This window comes from Rhincodon typus, chromosome 11, assembly GCF_021869965.1.
Source record: "Rhincodon typus isolate 14 chromosome 11, sRhiTyp1.1, whole genome shotgun sequence".
NCBI lineage: Eukaryota > Metazoa > Chordata > Chondrichthyes > Orectolobiformes > Rhincodontidae > Rhincodon > Rhincodon typus.
In genome coordinates this window covers 50,073,745-50,090,619 of record NC_063342.1, presented here as the reverse complement: position 1 = coordinate 50,090,619, position 16,875 = coordinate 50,073,745, and the positions used below count along the sequence as shown (strand labels likewise).

Sequence of the window (16,875 nt, the reverse complement as noted above, 5' to 3'; positions counted from 1 at the left end):
TGATGCTGCTTGGCCTGCTGTGTTCATCCAGCCCTGCACCTTGTTGTCTCGGATTCTCCAGCATCTGCAGTTCCTACTATCTCTCACAGTCTCACCAATGCCTTGTTTAATTGAAGCATAACCTCCTTATTCATACAGTCAATTGCCTTCACAATAAACAAATGTTCAAACCAACTTGGTACCACATAATTATCTTTATTAAGGAGAACACAGAAGTCTGAATTTCCTCTCCATTGAACGGCATGGGCAATGGTGAGAAAATTGGGAAAATATGAAGAAAATGGAAAATTCTGATTTTCACATTGAGAAAACAATTCCAATTTTTCCCTCACTGCTTAAGTGGCAAGCTCTGCATCTTGCCAATGAGCAGCAACTTCCTTAGTTCCATGCATTTGCACCTTTACTGAACTTGCCTCATTTCCATGCAGCTCCTAATTCTCTTTTCCATCCCTGAGATCCTCGACAATGCCAACCCTGACACATGAAAGACAGAGCAGCAGGTAACCTAGTTGTAGCAGCTCATCAATTGCTTTTGTGGACCTTCATCTGATTCTGATTTCACAATGTCCTTGTGTTCTCCATGGGTACTGTCTTCTTCCACCCTTTATCCAAGCAATTCACATTGCCAACCGACTAGCTTCACTACATCATCATGTTCGGTCTTGGATCAACTCACATGCTACTTCAGAACTTCACTTTGGAGTGCAGGGACATCTACAACTTGCATATTTCTGTCAGGTTGATTTGCGCACAGGGACATGCGCATGTCATGCACTTACATAGGATGCATCTTATGGCCTTTCTCTTCATTTCTAAATGCTCACTCACTTTGCACTTACTTGGAGGCTATCAGGATCTGTGGCTTGCTTTGCTTTGTAGCCTAGAGAAAGAGACAACAGCTTCTCACTGTTTGTTGCACTGATTAATCAAAGGGATGGCTATGTTGCTAAATGGTACTGCGCTATGCCAAAGTCACAAGTACAACAAGTGTCAGCACTTCATGCAGCATACATTGCGTGTGCTTCAAACAAATGGCCATGTCTGAATGTCAAAGGGAACCCCTAATGGGGTCCAGAGAGACTGTTGTTAGTCAGGGGTACCAACACAATCAGTCAATGAGCTCATCCAATTCCAGTTTGGGGGTTGACCATGGTCAGTATTGCAGGTAAAACCAGTCAGAGGATTACAGCTGCATCAGTTGGAATAGTGAGGAAATGTCAGTCCACAGAATGGGTCAGTCTTCCTGCAATGAGGCAAAAAGGAGGGACTGAATATGATTACAGAGATCGAAGAGCAGTTAATGGTGATGCATTAGCACAGAAGTAGTGAGATGTCTCCCGTGAGTGAGTAGGAAGTGCAAAGGCCAGCAAGGGTTAGTAGTTTGAGAGGATGAATTGGGTGAGAGCTGTTGAGTGGACAAGATGCATGCAGTACTGATGGTTGCACTCCATGAACCAAGGTGAGATGGGCAGAGTTCCAGTGAGTGGTGGCCCTGTGAGTTTGAAGTACCAGAAAGAAGATGGTGAGCTTGACGAAGTGGAGTATGAGTACAGAGTACCAGATTCCTTTTCTGGGTCATGTACTCTGTAGTAACTCCAGGATGTGAAGGGCAGTCCCTGTCTTACAGCAGTTCTGAGGAAGTGTCACCAGACCCAAAACGTTAACTCTGTTTTTCCCTTTACAGATGCTGCCAGACCTGCTTTTCCAGTTTTTGTTCCTGTCTTACAACATTTGAAATAGTGTACAGCTAGGGTTTAAATATGTCGCTAGTAACATGAATAGCACAAAGTCCTGGCAGTGATGACAGCTTCCACCTCTCCCAATGCAATTCCATGACACAGGTATTGAAGATGCCATTTGCATAATTAATAAACTGAAAAGCAGGAAATTGCATAAGAAAAGACATCATAGACCATGGTGGACCACCCACTATAAATCTCAGCCCAAATAATCTTCAGCCCACAGTGTTTGTAAGTAGCTACAACATGCACAGTCCAATCTTACCTGATATAGAGTGAATTTTGGAATTATCTTCTGATTTTTTAGTTCGCCTTTAACTTTGTTAAAAACAATTCCAATAGGCCACAGTGCAACTATTGTGGATACACCAAGGGAAGAGTTAATCCATATTGCAGGTCCACTAGCAGAAAGCTGTAAGATAAGAAAACAAACTTTTATCTTCACTGAAAATACTTTCACCTATAGTCAGTTCGATATCACAAGTTCTTTGGTGTCTTTTGCTATGTTTCATCATGTGTAATATAGACAGGTTCATCCAGTTTCCTCATGGAGTAACAACTGAACTCCTCTTGCTACCTAACCATTGGTACTACAATAAAGATTTGAAACCCAAATATGGACCACAACTCTGAAGACATATGGCTAATCATTAATGTAATAATGTGTGACAGGGCATGAAGAAATGGAAAGTTACTTAGAGTTCTAAAGCAGTCTTCATTCAGCACAATTCTCTTCAGAACATTCTCTACAGCCACTTTTCATCTTCATTGATCAGTACTCTGCAGAGACACTGAAAAATTATGGTGTGTATTTTCAGAGAGTGTATTATAGCCTTAATTTTAAAAGCAATTGTTTTTTTTAAAAATTACCACTTAGTTACCTCAAAGAGGGGCAAAATTGTCGAGTTCAATCTATAAGATTTGCCAAATGATCACCAACAGTTTTATTTAACTTATTTCTTCCCACCTTGACACTATTTTGTCTCCTCTTTTCTAGTCTCTTCCCACTAAAATATGCGATTCTTCTGATGCTTTTTTGTTTCCACATTTCTAGTTTCCTGGCTCTAGTCGCCTCCTCTTCGCCATGGGAGTGCAGTCCCTCTATATGTCCATCCCCCATTAGGATGATCTGAAGGCTCTCTGCTTCTTCCTTGAAATGAGGCCTGTATAGTCCCCATCCACCACCCTCTTTCTTCTGGCTGAGCCCATTCTCACTTTGAGCAATTTCTCCAAATCAAAGATGTAGCTATAGGTACCCACATAGTTATGCCTGTCTCTTTGTGAGATATATGGAACATTGTTGTCCCAGTCCTGCTTAGGTCCCTCCCCACATTACAGTTTCCGATATATCAATGATGTCTTCAGTGCTGCTTCCTTCTCTACTCTGGAATTCGAAATATTAATCAATATTGCATTTATTTTTGATCCTTTTCTTACATTCATCTGATCCACCTTTGATCCTTCCTTCACTTTCCTGGCTTTGAATTCCATTTCTGAGGATAGGCTATGCATCAAAGCCCACTACAAAACTACTAACTTGGCTACACTTCCTCACACTGTGTTTCCATGTGGAGGGCTAACAAAGCAAGGGATTACACTATGAATGATAGGACCTTGGAAAGTACTGGAGATCAGAGGGACCTATCCATAGACCCCTGAAGGTAGTGGGACAGTAGATAAAGTGGTTATGAAGACATATGGGAAACTTGCCTTTATCAGCTGAGACAGAGAATAGAAGAACAGGGAAGTTATGTTGAACTGTATACGATGCTGTTAGGCCACAACTGGAGTACCGCATGCAGTTCTGGTCACCATACGATGGGAACAATGTGACTGCATTACAGAGGGTGCACAGGAGATTTACCAGGATGCTGCCTGCAGGAGGGTCTAAGCTATGAGGAAAGATTGGAAGGCTAGAGTTGTTTTCCTTGGAACAGCGAAGTTTGAGAGGGTACCTGGTAAAAATGTATAAGATTATGACAAATCTGGACAGGGTGGATGGGAAGGCACTTTTTCCATGAGTAAGAAAACTGTCCATGCTCTAGAATAAGCCGGGCACATAGATTTAAGATAAGAGATGGAGGGCTAAGAGGAAAGCTAAGGACAATCTTTTTCACCTAGAGAGTTTAAAACTCGTAGCCTGAAAGGGTGGTGAAGTCAAAAACTGTTATAACATTTAAGCAGTGTTTTGTTATTCACTTGCATGGCCCTAACTTCCAGGGCAATGGGCCAATAGCTGGGAAACTGGATTAGTATAGTCAGATGTTTGTGGATCAATGTGAACACCTGAGGACGTAGAGTCTCATTCTATACTGATAAGTGTCTATGAGAACAGGGAAAAATAACATACATCATCCAGACTGAATGTCCCATTCACCCAAAGGACTAAGGTAAAGATCATTAGGACTGGCCGTAAGAAAGCAAGCTGAAATGTTCCCAATTTCAGTATGAACATCAGTCGCCTGAAAGGATAGAAACAAATATTGGCACATTTAGACAACAGCTTAAAATGACAAATATAGGTCAAATATATTAAAAGTTAACAAAAGACCATCAAATTATCACTTTGTGAAGGGCAATGGCAAGCTTTGGTTGTTGCAAGTTGTAAGTTTAGATACTCTTAAGTTAAATTAATTACTCTAAGTTTGCAAACACTGTCAGGATAGAAGATAACATGTAGATATTATTTACATTATACATTAATGTTTTATATACACACATCGATACATACAAAATGTTGCAATCACTTGTGTTAATTTACCAATGATTAAGCAAAATGTTTTGACATATTTACATCCTTTTGTTATTATTAGTTATTCTATTCCTGAGATCCTATATCATTCCTTGAAATGAAAAAGAGTGCCAACGAAGTTTATGTGAAGTTGTCTGGAAAAAATAAACAATCTCATGTAGCTACTGTGAAGTAGGAATTGGAATCAGGCAATTTTCCTTTGGGAACTAACAGCGCATATAATTCAATTACAATCATAGTTCACCAAGGTAGACTACTGTGTCAGAAGATCATCTACAACTTCATTGCATTGTATATTCAAGCATTAACAATCTCCCATTACATGGCTTATGGATACAGTATAGCCAGGAGCTAAGATTTTCAAGCCAGGAATTTTTAGTTTTTATTGGCAAACTAGTGGCAATTTGTTCAGTAGCTTTAACATCTGAACTAAATAAAAGAAGTGCCGGTAGGATGTTTGCCCTTCATTAATATTCAGTGATTTCTTCTGGGACATTCATATATGTGAATATGATGACTGGACCAATTGTTGCCATGATATCCTCCTTGCAGGATTTACTACTAATTCTCATTACCTGTGCTCATGAGTGAAAAAATGCCAACATTCTGAACCAAACTTTAATACAAGCAACTGTTTATGAAAAAACTGGGGATAGGTGTAACATTGAGGAATTTTTTAAAAAGTGAATTATTATCTCAAAAACCCATAGAATTACTAAAGAATATACATAATGGTTTGTCTCTGCATAACTTTATTAAATATGGAGTTCCAATGGTTAACACAGTTGACTAGCATGTGATTCAGAACAATGCTAATAACAAGATTCAGTTCTGATTTTATTTGAGGTAGACCTGTATCCTCACCCTGCCTCTGAAAGTAGAAGGTAATGGAAAGGTATGGTGGCTCAATGGTTAACACTGCTGCCTCACAGCATCAGGGACCAGGGTTCGATTTCACCCTTGGATGACTGTCTGTGTGGAGTTTGCACGTTCTCCCTGTGTCTGCATGGGTTTCCTCCAACTGTTCTGGTTTCCTCCCACAGTCCAAAGATGCGCAGGTTTGGTGGATTGGCCATGCTAAATTGCCCATAGTGTTCAGGGATGTGTCAGTTAGGATGGGTCTGGGTGGGATGCTCTGAGGGTCAGTATGGACTTGTTGGACCGAAGGGCCTGTTTCCCCACTGTAGGGATTCTATGATCTGTGACCACTGATGGAAACTGCAAAGGAAGCAGTTCAGAATGAAGCATCAGCAGACAATGAGCCAAGGACTCGCCTTCCGGCAGACAACACATGATATATCCATTTTAAAGATTTTCAACATAGAACTCTAGTCTACAGTCAGCATAAAGAATTCCATGGTCAAATATAGACCAGGAGATTAAAGTTTGTTTTCATTAATCCATAACAGATCTTCAAACTCAAACTATAAAAACATTTCACTGCAACTGAACTGTACAGTGGGGCTAAATGGGGGGTAGGTAGTGGTGAAAGGATTGGGAGGATTGTGGGGGGTAGGCATGATGAACAAGGGAAGGGTAAACAGGAGGAGGGGTGTTTGGAGGGTCCTTACTCTCTGGTACCCATGCTTTGGCCCCTGATCCTCACTCCCTGCCTGGCCCTCACTGAATGCCCCCTGGCTCCCACTCCGTAGCTCTGACTCTCTCCCCTGCCCCCTGATGAACCCCCCTTTCAATATTGCTGGGTCTTTGCATATGATGTCATCAAAATTGTAGGTTACGACATATTATGCTTGAGCATGTTTCTGGTTTAGCCTGCATGTACAGCTGCTCGTGGTTGTGGATATCAGCAGATAATTCTGTCTCCAAATAAAATGGTGATGGAATTTTCACTAGCTCTCCAATTGGTAGGGGAGACTCCCATCATCTCCATTAAATACTGCCCTGTTTCAGAATCAACATAAAAACATGGTAAACAGGGCCAAATGGCCTACTCCTGCTCTTTCAAGACTGCTGTGCTATTCAATCTGATCATGGTTGATCATCTAACTCAGTAGTCTTTTCCCGCCTTCTCTTCATACTCTTTGATCCCTTTAGCCTTAAGAAATATAACTGATGGTAATTCTGATGGTAATGTTTTTCTCAAACTAATCAATAGCTCACCTTGAAATCTTTCCAAAAGGCAAACAAAGACAACAGCAGCAACATGGTCCTGTACTAATCTTCACAGGAGTATTCTGAAAATGTTTCAAGAATAGCTCATCACCTCCAAATTCTTCTATCATCATTCGCTGGAATTTATGGATAACAATTGCAAAATACCTAGAGAAGTAATAACAAAATATTTAAAGACTTTTATCTGACAAAATACAGTTCATTTAAATAATTTTGTATCTTTTTTAGATGTATATTTCTAAATCATAGAATCCCTACAGTATGGAAACAGGCCATTCGGCCCAACAAGTCCACACCACCCGTCCAAACAGCATCCCACCCAGACCCATTCCCCTACCCCTGTATTCCCTGTGTCTAACCCAAACACTCCTGGGCACTATGGGCAATTTAGCATGGCCAACCCACCTAGCCTACACATCTTTGGACTGTGGGAGGAAACTGGAGTAAACCCATGCAGACATGGGGAAAATGCGCAAACTCCACATAGACAGTCGCCCAAGGATTGAATCAAACCTGGGTCCCTGGCGCTGTGAGGCAGCAGTGCTAACTACTAAGGCACCATGCTGCCCAAATGTTTTAGAATTTCTCGCCATGAACTTCCTTGGCATTTGCAACATTTCACTTGGTGTTCATGCTGTTCTGCCACTGAAATTAACAATGATGGTACTACATTTGTCTTATGTTTCACAGTATCTAGTTGAAGGAAACTTGGAAACAGACAATTTAAAAAATTGTTTTGAAGTTCTATTCCACTCATGACATAGTGCATTAGAGTACAAGTATTTTGGGAGGACTGTACCTTATCATTGCTGAGTTGTTTCTAGCGCTAATACAAATTAAGAATATATATTAATCACATCCCACCAAAACAAGTCAGAGCTACCTTACCAAAAACAAAACAGGTAAGGTCAATATAGACTTAAGAAGAAGGGTCCAGACCCGAAACGCCAGCTTTCCTGCTCCTCTGATGCTGCTTGGCCTGCTGTGTTCATCAGCTGTACACCTTGTTATCTCAAGGTCAATATATGGTGGGTATCCACAAAATGTAGATGTAGATTTGCTCCCATGGTTTCTGAACACCAATGGTTTGTGAATCTCATCAATTTAATTATTATAACACTTATTTATACTTCATATAATTATATTTTACTTATTATACATATATTTGCAACTGGTCCAGTGCTGTTGTAGCATGTATCTGGGAACAGGTTGTCTGCTTAACTGGCAAAGATCCAGGAAAAGAAAAGGATTTGAAATAATAAGTATTTTTCAATAAATACTAGCGAATTATGCCAATCTGATCACTTGAGGGATAATTCTGATTCGGTATTCCACATGAGGACTTATGCACAATTCAGTGAATTAGATCAATAAACTTTAGACCCCCATCTCTAAACCTCAGTTCCTGTAAGCATGGTCCTCATTCATATCTTAAGATTGTGAAATTAGCCATTTCAGATTAAAGACAACTGTAATCAATTTATTTCTGAATCTGTTATTAACTATTTTAATAGTGCTCATAATGAAGAACTTATGCAAATGACAACTGCGTTGATCCATTCTCATTCAATACTAGACACTGTAAAGTGATAGAGTAGCATATTTTATGGTAGCCTTCTTTTTGTTTCATACTTTGATTTCATTGGCTACCCTTTATTCAAGGATGATACCTACTGGGTGTTTTTGCCATGGCTCTTCAAGTAACTGAACAGGCCATTTCTCGACCTACAGAGTTTAGACACATGGTGCACAGAAGTGCACTCCAGACTGAGAGTTTTGCTTCCTCTTCTTCCCTTTTGGGTCCCAACTCTCCCTCACTACTAAAGCATTTGTATTCAAAGCATGATGAAGCAAGATGTACAAGTTGTCACCATTTGGAAGGACAAGTAGCAAGCTACTCTCAGACATTAATGTCAGTGCTGCTGTATTCCAAGGAGAGTGTCAGAATATCTTTGAAGTATTTGATTTGCCCTCCCCTGGAACATGAACCATTTGCGAATTGAGAAAACAGGACCAGGCAGAGAATATGCTTTAGGCCATCTGGACCCACTGCCCAGTCCATAGTTATCCGTAGTTGATTTTGCATGAGTTTTGCCTGAACGTTTGTATAACTGACTCAGAAAAGACAGTAATGTTTGACAGTCCTCCCTGCTGAATCTGGAGCATTGCTGAGAGAATTTCAATAGCACTGTTGTGTCGCTGGAATATTGACCAGATCTCAGTGAAATACATGAGTGTGCTACTTTAAAACTCTCAGAGATGGTATGGAAACAGGTGTTAGACAATTCCATCTCCAATGGCTACAAAAACAACGTATTTTTGTATAAAAATGAAAGATTCGATTGAAAGGCTCTGGAATTCTTGGTTTAGGCAGTAGGTACTTTTAAGGCATTTCTGCTCCCCAGAATTTAATGAAGACAATTGAAATTTAATGTGTTCTGGCTGTAATAGAAAACTAAAAAGGAATACTTACACTGCTGTCGTCAAATCTGTGATCATCGATGCTAGAGGAATCCACATCCCAATACAGGATGTAGTTGCAATCACCTGAAACAAAATATAAAACTGGTATCTTTTTTACACATCAAGTCCTGCTTAACAATAGTTTAACGTTGATTTAATTTAACAAAATTAATAAAGTAGCCTCAATATATCCATTCTATCACTGAGTTTCTTTTTTTTAATTCACCCATGGGATATGGGTGTCACTGGTAGGCCAGCCTTTTTTGCTTGTCCCTAATTGCCCTTAAGATAGGGTGGGTGCTGCCTTCTTGAATCGCTGCAGTCCATGTGCTGTGGGTAGACCTACAATGTCTTTAGGGAGGGAAATCCAGGATTTTGACCCAGGATTTAACATTATTTGCCATGGCCTGTTTTATGGCCTACAATGCACACATTACTCTATTTTCTAGTGCTTCCACTCTGGCCCTTGGTCTTGAAGTTTCTTTTTCTGCTGGGTTCCTGTGTTCATTCTTACTTTAGAAGTCCTCTGTGTATGCTGCAACCACCGGAGACTTCAGCTGCTCATCCCTGGCATCCAACATTCTGTGTTTCCTTTCCCTGCCACTGCATGGACCTCACTGCAAGGTGGCAGTTTTCAGAACCAAAAGTCAATGTGTCACACACTAATCCTCAGAATGGTTATGCAGCTTAGAGGGAACATTGCCAACATGTCTCCAGAATGTGTACCTTGTACAGCGCGTGTTCCTACCCTAGTTCCCACATCTTTCCTTGCCCCCAGTCCTTCTTCTCCCTGGCTCTTGTTCTTATTCTGTCTTCTTGTCTCAGACCTGGGGTGTCTTCTTTGGCTGCTGTGCTCCTGAATCCCATTCTGAAATTGCGCTGAAGACCAGGGCTCCATCTGGTGGCAGAAGTTGGTCTGTGCCAGTCGTCCTGCATCTTCATTTGCTACCCACACCAACCTTTGCCATTAGATGGAGCCTAGTTAACCTAAACATACTGTAGGTGAGTATTTCTGTTAAACATGTTACAATGCAGTATTGAGTATTTTGTGTTTCTTGTATATTTAATAAAGTATCTTGTTTTACAAATTATCTTAACTAGGAATGTGTGGGGCTGCACATGTATGGTTGTATATTTTAACTTGCACATTAGGTTTCTTTGGACATTTTGTACCTGGAGAAATCAACCTCCAGCTTTAACCTTGATTCATGTGGGACTCCTTCATTCACTTCAAGTTGATTCACTTAAAGTCATGATTATCAGACAAACAATCAAACATTTACGAGGACATAATGTACTTTAAAAACTAATCATCTTTATTGTTGTGGAAAAGAATTTCTAAATTATCCTTTTAAAATGAATTCCTGAATTGATATTTATGGGTATGAAACTATCTAATGGCATGTGATGTATTTTGATTTTGGTTGTTTCAATAAGTTTTAGATAGCTTATATATTTACCTTAAAATATAGAAATTTGGCTGTTAATCAGAATATGTTTGTTTTTCTTTGTTATAACTTACATTTTTATTTTAAGATACTTGAGCTATTTTGGGAAGGACATGACAGGAGGAATGTCGTGAAATTACACCAAAGAATTATATATAATACAAACAATTAGCACTTCTTTGTTTTACTAAAAGGGTTATCTACATAAAAGAAATGGATTAACACACCACTGAAATGCATGGGGAAGAGGGGATTTTCAGACAGAGCACAAAATGCTGGCATTCCTTAAAAAAAAAGCCTTGTAGTTCTGAAACAGAGTTCCAAATTAAAGTGTACAATCTTTATGCGCAGGTGACTGATCAATTTCAAATCTCTTGGGTGAAATCAAACAGTTTAATAAGATTGAAAGGGGAGCTATGAAAAATTGAAGGTGTTTTCTGAAAACAGGAAAATGATTAAATTGTCAGATATTGCAAGATGTACTTACAGGTGCAGCGCCGCTGACCCACATAACAGTCGCTCTCCTGTTTGTGGCAGGGACTTTTCTTAACAGGTAGATAACTTCCTCAAAATACACAAGATTTGCAATTACAGCCATTAGAGTGAGAACTGTGTACAAGATGATAGCAGGCACACTTAAATCTGTAAAAATAAATAATATTTGTTACTTAAATGAGCTTTCTCCATTGTCACTTTCATAAACAATTTTATAAATGTACTGATGATATTTATTTGCATTTGTGCTTAAAAATATGCTATTGTCAAAGGGCTGGCTTGGGGTGAGACAATGGTATGGAAACAATCAGGAGGGATGGACAAATGGAAAAAAACCCAAGAGATTCCTGAGTGTCCCGTGTTCTAGAATGCTGCATATTGGTGACACCACTATCCCAAATAGAATCCTGCACTTTTCAGGAGTTGGTTCTTCCGTGGAAGGTGAGACCTGTACAAGAAGGACGAGTTGCACCTAAACTAGCGTGGCACCAATATCCTGGCAGGGAGGTTTGATAGTGCCGCTTGGGAGGGTTTAAACTCGTGTGGCAGGGGAATGGGAACTGAAGTAGCTGGTCAGTAAATATAGAGACTGGGGAACAGCTTGAGACTAAAGCAAATATAACTAAGAAGCACAGTAGTCAGGGAGCGGTTGCTGAGCTCAGCAGAACTGGAGGCTTGGACTAGATTTGCTTCGATGCAAGCAGCATAACAGGTAAGACAGATCAACTTGAGCTTGGATTATTGCATGCAATTATGATGTTGCAGTTATCACAGAGATATGCTTGAAAAAGGGACAGGATTGGCAGCTTGATGTTCCAGGATATTGATGTTTTAGACAAGACTGAAATAACTCCACAGAGGCCGGTATCCCATCACTAAGTCACCCTTTATTTACACATCGGAAGTCCTTGACATGGTCCAGCTCCCTCAGAGGCAGTTTTCTGGGTGTCAGGATGTCTGACACTCCCGTTTATATCTGTTAACCAAGGCTCCCTGATTGGACCAGATTAACAGCCCCAATCAGGGAACTCATTCTATCAGGTCCACCTGGCTGACCTTATTACATTCACTGTAGAGGCAGAGGAAGAAATAAAAGGGGGATTTGCATTACTAGTTGGGGAGCATATGTCAGCTGTGTTGAGGGAGGACACCCTGGAGGGATCTTGCAGCAAGGTATTATGGATAGAGCTCAGGACTAGGAAGGATGCAGTCACAATGCTGGGATTGGATTACAGACCTCTCAGCTGCCAGCAGAAGATAGAGGAAGAGATATGTAGTCAGATTCTGGAAAGATGTGACAATAATAGGGTTGTTGTAGTGGGTGACTGTAATTCCCCCATTGCTGACTGGGACTCCCTTAGTACTGGGAGTTTGGGTGGGAAGCAATTTGTTAGGTGTATTCACAAAGGTTTTTTGAAATGGTATATAGATAGTCCAATGAGGGAGTGAGCCATATCGGATCTGATATTGGGAAGTAAGCCCAGTCAGGTGATCAAAGCTTCAGTCGGGGATCATTCTGGGAATAATGACCATAATTCCGTAAATTTTCAGATACTTTTGGATAAGGACAGTGTAGAGCTCAGATGAAGGAGTTAAATTGGGGGAAGGTCAACCATAATCAAATTACACAAGAATTGGAGAATGTGGATTAGGAGCAACTGTTTCAGGATAAATCCACATCTGACATGTGGGAGTCATTTTAAAACCAGTTGATTGGAGAGCAGGACAGGCATGTTGCTGCAAAAATGAAGGACAGGAATGGCAGGATTCGGGATGACAAGGGAAATTATCAGCTTAGTCAAAAAAAGAATGTGTACCTAAGGTCCAGGCAACTAAAAACAGATGAAGTCCTTGAAGAATATAGAGAAAGTAAGAAGAAGCTCAAACGGTGAGTTAGGTGGATTAAAAGTTTATGAAATGTCCTTGGCCAGCAGGGTTAAAGAGAATCCCAAGGCTTATTATCCATATATCAGGAACAAGAGGTTAGCTAGGGAAAGAGCAGCCCACTTAAGGATAAAGCAAAGAGGTTATGTGTGGAGCCGGAAGAAGTGAGTGAGATCCTTAATGAGTACTTTACATCAGTATGCACCAAAGTGGGGGGGACATGGGAGATGTTGGAGGTTAGGGAAAAGTGTGTGAATATTCTTAGGAAAGTCAACATAATGCAGGAGGAAGTATTGGGCGTCTTGAAATGCATTAAGGTAGACAAGTCCCCGCAGCCAAATGGGATCTACCCTAAGATATCATGGGACGCAAGGGAGGAAATAGCTGGGATCTTAACAGACATCTTTGCATCGTGTTTGGCATCAGGCGAGGTTCCAGAGGACTGGAAATGGCCAATGTTGTTCCTTTGTTTAAGAAGGGAAACAGATAATCCAGGTAATTACAGGGCAGTGAGCCTGATGTCAGTGGTAGAGGAGCTGTTGGAGAAGATACTGAGATACAGGATTTATTCACATTTGGAAGCGAATAGACTTATTAGGGATAGGCAGCATAGGTTTGTGCAGGGAAGGTCACGTCTCACCAACTTGAGTTTTTCGAGGAGGTGACAAGAATGATTGATGAGGGAAGGACAGTGGATGTTGTCTGCATGGAATTTAGTAAAGCATTTGATAAAATAGCTCATGGCAGGCTGGTACAAAAGGTAGAGTCTCACAGGATCCAGGATGAGCTGGGTGGATTGATACAAAACAGGCTTGATCGTAGAAGACAGATTATTGGTGGAAGGGTGCTTTTCACAATGGAGATCAGTAACTAGTGGTATTTCGCAGGGATCAGTGCTGGGACATTTGTTGTTTGTAATATATATAAATGATCTGGAGGAAAATGTGGGTGATCTGATGAGTAAGTTTGCAGATGACACCAAAATTTGCAGATAGTGAGGACCATTGTCAAAGGATACAGTGAGACATAGAGAGATTACAGATTTGGGCAGATGGAGTTTAATCCAGACAAATGCAAGATGATGCATTTTGGAAGATCACATTCAGGTGTGAATTATACAATAAATGTCAGAACCCTTAGGAGCATTGGCACACAGAGGGATCTGGGCGTACAAGTCCACAGATCCTTGAAAGTGGCAACATAGGTCAATAGGTGTTTAAGAAGCCATATAGCACGCTTGCCTTTATTGGCTGGGGCATCAAATATAAAAGTTGTCAAATTATGTTAAAGCTGTATAAAACTTCAGTCAGGTCACATTGGGAATATCCCATGCAGTTTAGTTTGCCACATTGCCAGAAGGACGTGGATGGTTCAGAGAGGATGCAGGGAACGTTTACCAGTATGTTGCCTGGTCTGGAGGGTTTTAGGTATGAGGAGGCATTGGATAAACTGGAAAGATGGAGACTGAAGGTAAAGCTGAGAGAGGTCTTCGAAATTATGAGATGCATAGATGGGGTGGATAGTCAGAGTCTCTTTCCCAGGGTGAAAAGGTCAACTACGAGAGAGCACAGGTTCAAGGTGAGAGTGAGTAAGTTTAGGGGAGAAGGGCACGGATAATTTTCCACAGAGAGTGGTAGGTGCCTGGAATGCACTGCCAGAAGAGGTGGTAGAAGCAGGCACATTAGCAATGTTTGAGGCTTGTCTTGATAGACATATAAACAGGAGGCAAACAGAGGGATAGAAACCGTATGGGCAGTAAGTAGCAGGTCTAAATAAGGTTTCAGAATTGGTACAGGCTTTGTAGGCAGCTGAAAGACCTGTTCCTGTGTTAAGTTGTTCTCTGTTTGTTCCTGGAAGTTTTGTTGGTGACATGATTCACTGGAAAAGAATGCAGTATGCATTATCTTATTTAGATAATGTTCAAAATACGTTGTTAATGTTTATGTTGTTTATTTATGATGCTCTGTTTCAGGTGTTCAGATGCTCACACCTCATTCATGCTCTTATTGACTCTAATCAAAACTATTCTGATGCATTCCTGGCTGTTTTTCCATATTCTATGTTCTGTAAATTTGAGGTAATCCAAAACTCTGCATCTATGTCTTAACTCGCACTAAGTTCCATTCTATCAGTCATATGTGCACTGATTTACATTTGCACCCAATCAAACATGTTGATTTTAACATTCTCATCGCTGTTTTCAAATCTCTCCATGACTGAGTGTCCCTATGTCTGTAAAGCCTGCCAACCTCACAGTTGTCCACATACTTGCACTCAACTAATTCTGGACTCTTGAACAAGCCAGATTTTCACCAGCCCACCTTAGTGAATTTACTCTCCAGCAACCTAGGGTCTGGAGTTTCCTCCTTTCCTTTCTCCACCTATTATTCCTCCTTTCAGAAAATCCCTACTCTTGACCATTTCCATATGAGACTTGCTGTAATGTTTTGCTTTTCAATTCTCTTGTGAAACAGCTTAGAATGTTTTATTGCTTTGAATGCATGACATATATGTTTCTGTTGTCTGTATATATTATTTGTTTCCAAAATTTTGTCATCAAATATTTAGCAAACTAAAATATTTTGAAAACCTAACAATAACAGTACATATCCATAACTGCTAAGCAACCATTACTGCACTCCAGAAAAGCAATTCATTATATGAACCCTTTAAGATCAGCTGAATCTTATACAAGTGCATATCTGATTTTCTACCCCTCCAATAAATTAATAGAAGAATCTATCTTTTTCAGTGTTAATAGAAACCACATTTCCTGTGATGTTGTGCAATTGTTGGCAATAATTGCATTGACACTGTAATGCTATTTTCAGGATGTATTTGAAATATTTTTAATGAAAATGTAGCCTACCAAGAAGCCCACTTGGCATTACTTTGCAAAACAACCAAAGCAGTAAGCTGATCAGTGGTTGTATGTAACACTCAGAACTGTAGGATTGTATAAAGAAGTAGACAGAATGCACAATGAAAGACTTACTGACCAACTCTAAGTAGAGGTTTTCCACTCCTACTGCAATTTGCTTTGTTTTATTTTCAAAGAAATGCCTTTCTTCAATAGTACTTCAGTTTTGTTTCAGTCATTTCTTAGTTAATAAAACAAACATGTGAGCTACTCCAGAGTCTTCAGCAGCTTGTTTGGATGTTAGAAATTTAGAACACCCATTGCTGCAAGCAGCCTTTGGTTAAGAGTTACAAAAAAGTTACATTTGAACACAGTTTTTGTTTATTTTTTGGGGGTAAAAACTTTGGCAACAATCGTAAATTTGCAGCAATAATCTGGTGAGATGATTGAAGCGAGACTCAAAGTTTGCTTTTCTCACACTAGCACTCCCCCCGGGGCCGGCCCCCTTTGAGGAATAATTGGAAGGACTTGCAGGTCATTTGCCAAGCTGGTGAAGCAAATCCTGAACACCGCTTTTATGGTCAACACATTGCAGAGTGGGATGTGAACACAGGGGAGACACTGTCCAGCAAGTCCCAAGCCCAAGGACTAAAATAAAGCAAAATTGTATCCTCCAGCAGGTTGCAGGACAGTTAATGCGCCGAACTAAATCAGTTGATGCTGACTATCAGTGGAAAACTATTTGTTTTGAAATAACTGAGAGTTACAATACTGGCAGCAGAGAAGTTCAGCGTAAACTGAAACTGTATAAACTGTAACAGAATACGGTCAGCAAATGCTGTGACCAGCAAATTAAGGAATTATCCATATTAACAAATCTGAAAAGGAGGGAGTAGAAAGAGTTGGGACGTGAACGGATGAAAACTAGAAGAGAGAACGCTATTATTGCTTTAATATTGGATGGATTTCCCTGCGTCTAATCGAGCAAAGTTCAGCAACAGCCAGATTGTAGCTTCTCACCGTATCACCGACAAGAGTTGAAGTCAGTTCGAGAGGGCAGAGCAGTAATTTCGAGGAAGAGGCCGGATAGTTAGCAGTGAC

The 16,875-nt window shown here is 40.3% G+C and overlaps 1 protein-coding gene across 2 annotated transcripts in view; it reads right to left on the bottom strand.

The window, feature by feature from the left end:
• Positions 1-16,875, bottom strand: part of LOC109910566 (organic solute transporter subunit alpha-like) — a 116,442-nt gene that overhangs the window by 31,051 nt on the left and 68,516 nt on the right. For both annotated transcript variants that reach the window (XR_007263215.1, XM_048602929.1), the window contains exons 2-6: positions 11,023-11,177; positions 9,098-9,171; positions 6,613-6,771; positions 4,090-4,201; positions 2,005-2,151 (exon numbers count right to left, since the gene is read on the bottom strand). Coding sequence is in view for 1 of the 2 variants with exons in the window: in XM_048602929.1 (XP_048458886.1) it covers positions 2,005-2,151; positions 4,090-4,201; positions 6,613-6,771; positions 9,098-9,171; positions 11,023-11,177 (647 nt within the window). In the remaining variant the exon portion in view is untranslated. The remainder of the gene's footprint in view (positions 1-2,004; positions 2,152-4,089; positions 4,202-6,612; positions 6,772-9,097; positions 9,172-11,022; positions 11,178-16,875) is intronic.